The following is a 7,734-nucleotide window of genomic DNA, read 5'->3' on the forward strand; positions in this document are numbered from 1 at the left end:
AGCGCAGTCTAGTCGGCAAATTGGATCTCATATGTTCAAATTTAAAAGTGAAATTTCATTCAGATGCCCAAATGACAAATAAAGAAAGGAGTTAAGGACTTATCCGATATTTGTATCATAACATTACAATACATTTGCTTGTAAAACATCTTAATATTTGTCTTAAAACATTGCACCTTTGTTGGACAGTATTATGATTTTTTTTTTGATCACGTAACGTGACAATTAGACGTTATGTTACGAAAACATGGAGGCATTTTTCGTAAATTATGACTTTATTCTCACGTCAACTTTTGTCTCAATGTTACAAAACCTGTCAGAATATTACACCTTACCTCTTGTAACATGACACCTTAATACGTGTAACGTTGCTCTCATAATTCTCCCGTGATTCTCATAACATCACGACTTTTGTCTCGTAACATTACGACTTTAATCTTCCAACAATTCGCCGTTATTTGCGTAACGTTACTCCCGTAACTTGAACTTTATTCTCAAAACATCACGTTTGTCTCGTTACGTTATACATGCAACATTACTCTCGTAACATGAAAACTTATTCTCACAACATAACTTTTGTCTTATTACATGACACAATTTGTAACATTACGACTCTTGTAACTCTGTAATGACTTTTGTCTCGTGGCACGACCAAGTCCTTTTTGTAACGTCATGAAAATGTATTAGGAAGGTATTCTAGTAACGACGACTTGCCTCGTAACATTACATTCATTTGGTAACATTGCGACAACTTTTGTATTGTGCGTTCCGACTTAATTCTTGTAACATGAATTTCTTTGTGAAACATTATTACTCTCATCTCGTAACATCAGGACCTTTGTCTCTTGCATTACGACATTGTTATTATAATGTCATAATGTTTCTCCTAACATTGCGCTAATTTTGTTAACGTTGCAACATTTTTGCGACATTGCAAATGTATTTTTGTAACCTAACATTACACCTCGATACGCGCAACATTACACTCGTAACATGACATGACTTTATTCACGTTTTTAGAACAACATGACTTTTGTCGTAACGTTACGGAACTGTATTCTTGTAGGACTTTATTCTCGTGAAAATCATTTTTGTCTCGTAGCATGACATTATTTTTTTGTGACATTACGCCTTTTAAATGTGTAATATTTCTCCCGTAACACGACATGATTTTACCCTCGTAACATCTTGACTTTCGTCTCGTAACATTCTCGTAACATCACCGCTACGTTTGGCTCGTGAAATATTTTTAGGATGTTTTCGATAACAAAATAGGCGCACTGTTTGCATTTAGAATTGCATGGCGTGGGCCAAGCTGCAATGTACTGGCGATACCCTGATAACATACATCATCATACATCAAAAAACATTTTGCAACGTAAAGCAACCTTGACCTGATCCCCCCCCAGAAGCCTTCCAGGCATCTGAAATGGAATTCCGTGATGGGGGGGAAAAAATATATAATCACGCGTGTGATGAAGCGCGTGGAGTCTCACTTTTTCATTTTGTCAGACCGTTTTTACAGCGTCAGCGTTCTAGATGACAAACTGCGGATCAGGAAAGAGGGCACTGCCACTTTATTACCCTAATGAAAATCTGCAATTCAGTTCTCTTCAAAATGTCAGCTTTCCACTTATTTTAGTGCGATTGTATAAAATCCTGCTAAATTGTTTGGCTTAATGGAGTTTTGTTGTACATTATGAAATGTGCATCATTAAAAGTAGCCTGAGATATGTATTTTTGTAGATATAAGTTTTTGTTGGCTTCTTAAAAAATTAGTTTTTGTGTACATCTTGACAAATTGTGTATCTTTATCTATGCCAGCGATAGTCACAGGCAGAGCTATTGATCCATTACTTCAGTTTGTGAGTAAATTGAGACGAGATGTACTTTTTTGTGGCATTTTTGCACGGTGGTGTGCCGTGAGATTTTTCCATTCTTAAAATCTGGCTGAAAAGGAGGCTGGCTGGGGTACGCCGTTGTGTTGGATGTGATGAGAGCCTTCTGATTGGCCAGCGTGGTCGTGACGCCCGCGTCCCCGCCGATTGACATCCCGGGCGGGTGCAGTCGTCTGGAGCTCCAGCAGCGGAGCTCCAGATGGAGTTGGTTGGCGACGGGAGCCCGTCATGGGGGCCGCGGACCCCCGCAACGGCACCGAGCCCGACGGCGGCGGCCGGCCGGCGTCGTCCGAGGAGTGGGTGGCCGGCATGAGCGTCCTGATGTCGCTCATCGTGCTCGCCATCGTGCTGGGCAACGCGCTGGTGATCGTGGCCATCGCCCGGACGCAGCGTCTCCAAACCCGCACCAACGTGTTCGTGGTGTCCCTGGCGTGCGCCGACCTGATAATGGGCGTGCTGGTGGTTCCGTTCGGGGCGGCGCTGCAGCTGCGCGGCGCCTGGGACTACGGCTCGTTCTTCTGCGAGTTCTGGATCTCCGTGGACGTGCTGTGCGTCACGGCCAGCATCGAGACGCTGTGCGTCATCGCCGTGGACCGATACGTGGCCATCACGGCGCCCTTTCGCTACCAGAGTTTGCTCACCAGAGCCCGGGCCAAGGCGGCGGTGTGCGCCGTGTGGGGGGTCTCGGGGCTCGTCTCCTTCCTGCCCATCCTCATGCACTGGTCCCGGGATAGCGCGCACACTGCGTGCTACGAGGACCCGGCGTGCTGCGACTTCGTCACCAACCGGGCGTACGCCGTCTCCTCGTCCGTGGTGTCCTTCTACCTGCCGCTGGTGGTCATGGTGTTCGTGTACGCGCGCGTCTACCGGGAAGCCAAGCAGCAGCTGCGGAAGATCGACCGCTGCGAGGGCCGCTTCCACATCGACTCCAGCGGCGCCGGGTGCAAGAGGAAGCCGCCGCGCATGGCCGCGCTCCGGGAGCACAAGGCGCTCAAGACGCTGGGCATCATCATGGGAACCTTCACCCTGTGCTGGTTGCCCTTCTTCGTGGTCAACGTGGTGCGCGTTTTCGGCGCCGAGCTGGTGGACGAGGACCTGTTCGTCTTCCTCAACTGGCTGGGTTACGCCAACTCGGCGTTCAACCCGGTCATCTACTGCAGGAGTCCGGACTTCCGCAGGGCGTTCAAGAGGCTGCTGTGCCGCCGCGCCCGGCCCCGGAAGGAGCGCATGCTGCACATCAGCTCCTGCGACCTGAGCCGCTACTCGGCCGGCTTGGTGGTGACCTCCTCGCTGGAGCCCGGCGGAGGCGGAGGGACGCTGATCGGCTTGTGGACAGACAACGGCGACAGCAGCCTGGCCGGAACCGGGAGGCCGGCCCGCTCCGAGTCCCGTTTTTGACTCCGAACGCGACTTCTCTTCTTCTTTCTGTGCGTTACACTGTGACCATGCAGGAGCCAATTTTTGAATTTTAAAACCCTGAAGTGCTTAATTTCAACCAGAAAACAGCAACCTTATTGACCCAATGAAGGCACAACAAGATCACAAATACTGAAATAATGAATACGTTCTTAAAGGTTCAATGCAAATGTATTGAACTTAAAAAGTAAAATACAACTGAACTGTGCCTGGGCAGTGATTCTTTCGAGGACCACGGGAGGGAGCTAACTTGCCACAGTTTGCAAATCCCTGATCTAGCGAAGGAGCATTTATGTTCTCTGCTTGATCGATAGATGAACAAAGACGTATCAATTGTAGTAAATACAGTTTTGGGGCCCAATTAAGTTCAATTGGATTGTGCATTCAAACCTTTATTGAGCCAAGACAAAGTATGAATACTGAAATAAGTATCTTGAGTTTGAAACTTAAATTTGAGTTCATTAATTGTAAATAAAAAAAACGAGATTTTACTCAAACATTTACTATTGTAAACTACTGTAACATTGAAAAGAGCACTGAAATTAGTACACCACTGACATTGGCTTACTTAAAAAACATTGTGATGAAAACATGGGGAAATGTATATTGGATGATGATCATATATATATTTTTCCTTCCCTACCTTAAATGGGGAAAAAAACATCCCACAATACACTTTCTTCCCCCCTAAATTTAGTATGACTTTCTAAAAAACAAACAAACAAACAAAAAAAACAACCTAATGTGTCTTTCTAATTGAGCCATTGAAAACTAGAATGGGCTAACTCCATTTGGGCCCTTTTTTAGTTTTATGGCTGCCGTTTACAGGTTAGTACAATAGGGATGTAAGTCCAAACCTCCGTCAAATTAATATTTCACGAAAGATCATAATTGACATTCACGTATACTAACATGCAGATGTACCGGCAAAAAGTCTTGAGTGCAATCATGGATTAACCCCCCAAATTGGATCTTAACCTTGTCATTAGCATCAACTTAATGGTTTCCAAATGATTCCTAAAGGTCCAGACAGCGCACGATTCCTTTATATGTTTCCTTGTATTCATTTGAAATGTGTAAAATGATGATAGTTCTCACTAACTGGACAGTAAGGATGTGTTGTACAGTGCATATTTTATTTAAGCTCACCTTGTGTTTTTACCTCACAGCTGTCGACAAGTGCAATTGCTGCCCAATTTGTTTATAGAAATAATGTGACCTATTTCTGTACATGAGGTTGCGGGTTTGATTCCAAAAAATAGTGTTGAATGTGACTTTACATGCCGTTTGTGAGTGTTCTGTGGAATAATTAAAAACAAATTGTTAATTGTCTCTCTGGGTTTTATTGGTTTGTTTTGGTTCATTTGTGTTTAGTATATGTAAAAAAAAAAAAAAAAAAGACCAACTGAATGCAAGGCCTCTGGAAAACCATTTTCATGAGAATGCTTGCCGCAAATACAGTAGGACATCTATGGGCAGGGAGCAGTATCGGGCAATCTGATTGGATGTTTAGAATGTTCTGGCCATATCTCACAAAAGACAAAACTGAAGAAATGAATAATTGCTACCATGTATAGTAGTCTGTGTACAGCTTGGATAACAGTGCAAATATACTGTTCACTCAAAATAACTCAACACAGCCATGAATGTCTAAACCGCCAGCAACAAAAGTGAGTACACCTCTAAGTGAAAATGTCAATATTCGTTGTGCCCACTATTTTTTAAGCCCCACAAATGCTCCATAGGGTTTAACGCTCGAGACATGCTTAGCCAGTCCCATTGCGTACAGGCATTTTTTAATTTTTTTGTAACATTTTAACATCACTAACTTTTGTACAAGTGTAAAAAAAAAATATGAGCTCCCCCAGGGTTGAAAAAGTGGAACTGAGCTTGCCTTTGCAACTGAACTCTCATTGGCTAAGTGAGTGTATGTGAATGGGCTAAGCCACTATTCATTGATGACTTCTTGGCAAAAAAAAAAAAAAAGAAAAGAGGAGCGCTTGATCATTATTAAACATTGTTTTCTTGGCAGCATGTTTGTGCTGAGATTAACAGAGCGCACTCACAGATGGAGACACTCATTTGCATTTTGAATAACAACACATTTCATAATGAAACAGTCAGCGCACAGCAACAAGTCTATGAAGAAAGAATTCTGTTTTTTCTAAAGCTCATTCCTATGTGAGGCTCTATGATACATATCGTCATTGTGAATTTAAAAAAGCACTTTGTGATTATTATTCATTTTCCCACACGTAATGTTTTTTTCCTCATTAGGAAATCCTAGTTGTGCACAATGTTGCAGTAGAAGTGGGCCATTTCTTGAAAAAGAAAATGGATAAAATGTAAAAAAGGAAGAAATAGGTCGGGAAACAAAAAGGGGGAAAGAAAAAAAGGAAACATTGGTGAAAAATGAATGGTAAAAAGAAGACTAATGGATTAAAAAGGTAAAAAGTGATCAAATGAGCTTTGATTAAAAATGTTAAAACAGAAAATGAAAAAAATGTGAAGGGAAAAATAAAGAAAACTACTTTCATTGTTTTAAATGAGTAAAAAGTGAAAAAGAAAAGGATTGAACAAAAAGAAAAAGGGTAAAATAGATTATTTTTCATAAAGGCTAAAAAATTATTAAAATGTAAAAAGTGAGGAAAAAGGAAACAAATTACGAAGGAAAACAATTGTTTAAAAAAACAAGAAACAAAATAAATGGTAAAAGCTAAAAATAAATTACAAAAAAATAAAAGCCCAAGTGAGAATAAAAGAAGAGGATTTCATAAAAAGATAGCAGAAAATTAAGGACAAATATAATGATCAAAAGAGAGGAAAAAATTAAAAGCTTGAAAAAAGAAAATCATGGGGAGAAAAAATGCGTACAGTGCATATTAAAGTCTACACACCCATGTTCAAAAACCAGCTTTGTGGAAAAAAAGATTCATTTTAAAATTCTTTCTTCACCATTGTGACATAATCTGTGCATCTGAACAGCTGAACTTTATTTGGGCGTAATCAGAGGCACCTCTAAATGGTGGCACTTGTGTTTAACATGAATGCATGTGATTGATTATTCGGAACATGGCCACCTCCCAGTTATAAGAAGGTGTGCACACTTATGCAACCACAGATTATTTTTACATCCCCTCGCAAATTTTTTTTATTTAATTTTTTTCCCCAATTGGAATTGCGCTGACTACAGGTCACATTAATGGCTAGGGGGAAAAAAAAAAAAAAAAAGATTTGAAATCATTTAACCTGATCTCATTTTTTTTTTTTTTTAAACATCACAGAAACCTGGCCTTTGAACAGGGGTGTGTAGACTTTTGAAACAACATGAGTGCTGGTTACTTGTTTGTATTCGGTCTCTTTGAACAGGTTCCAAACATTTCAGCTTTTCTCTGGTTATTTGCATGATGTTAAAGTGTGACCCAGAGGCTTATCTGACCGGCGCACGTGCCGCTCATCAATTGTGTAGCAACGTGTTCGCGCATTGAGCCACAGGGAGGCTCCGCTACGCACCAGAACATACTAACTTTTAACGCAAACGTTTGCTGCAATTTTACAGCTCATTAGCCAACCAGCAGAATTGTTTTGATCCCGGCCGGCGGCCGCTGCTGCTGTCTGTCGCGACGATCTGCCAAATTGCAGCTGAAAGGAGACTCGAGCGGAAGCCAGCTCGGCAAATAAATGGAAAAATAATTGAGCAGGACTGATAATCTTCCACGCGTGAGTGTTGACTTTTCTCATTTTAAAAACAGACCAAATGCCTAGTGTTGTTGAAAGACCCTGTAAAGTGAAAACGGAGATTTGTTTCCCAATACATTCGCCGTATTTGACGATCATTGGTGAAAATGTGACTGACAATGATTGTGTTAAGTCGAGTCCAGTTGTATTTAGCTGCATTCAACAGAGAGCCGTTTGCTTTCAAAAATGTAATCAGGGACATTCATTCAACTTTTATGTGCAATACATTTTATTTGAATCAATATTTAATTACAGTTGAGTGTTTTCCCTTGTTTGGGCTGGGTGTTGGTGTGAAAGGTTTGAGAAGCACTGGTGTAGTTAGTCCGACCAGGCTGGTTGGTTGGTTGGTCACCTCCCTCCACAGAAAGCGCCCATCGTAAAGGACGGCTTTGGTCATTTTCAAGTGGAGTCGTCCAAAGCCGGCAGGAGAGATCGCATTTTATCAGCGAGCTAAAAATAGACTCCCGGTGGGTGAACTGAAATGGTTATACAGTATCAACCTGACGCGTGTCACTGCGGCCTGAAGATGGGTGGGGTGGAGAAAAAGACAAATTACATCTGCTGAAAGTAAGACGAAAAGCCGTATTTTAGCTGATGATTAATGGTTGGCTGTTTGGGGTTAATGTCTCATAAAGGGGCCACGTCCACACTTAAGGAATGTTTAGTTATGCAAGAAAAGCTC

At 41.9% G+C, this 7,734-nt stretch overlaps 1 protein-coding gene across 1 annotated transcript; it reads left to right on the forward strand.

Moving 5' to 3' along the window:
* Positions 1-1,881: 1,881 nt before the first annotated feature.
* On the forward strand, positions 1,882-4,646 carry adrb1 (adrenoceptor beta 1). Its single transcript, XM_061755505.1, has one exon. It carries the CDS (start codon positions 2,127-2,129, stop codon positions 3,294-3,296), a length of 1,170 nt encoding a protein of 389 aa, XP_061611489.1. The 5' UTR covers positions 1,882-2,126; the 3' UTR covers positions 3,297-4,646.
* The last annotated feature ends 3,088 nt before the right edge of the window (positions 4,647-7,734 follow it).

The sequence above is a fragment of the Phyllopteryx taeniolatus genome, chromosome 19 (assembly GCF_024500385.1).
Source record: "Phyllopteryx taeniolatus isolate TA_2022b chromosome 19, UOR_Ptae_1.2, whole genome shotgun sequence".
NCBI lineage: Eukaryota > Metazoa > Chordata > Actinopteri > Syngnathiformes > Syngnathidae > Phyllopteryx > Phyllopteryx taeniolatus.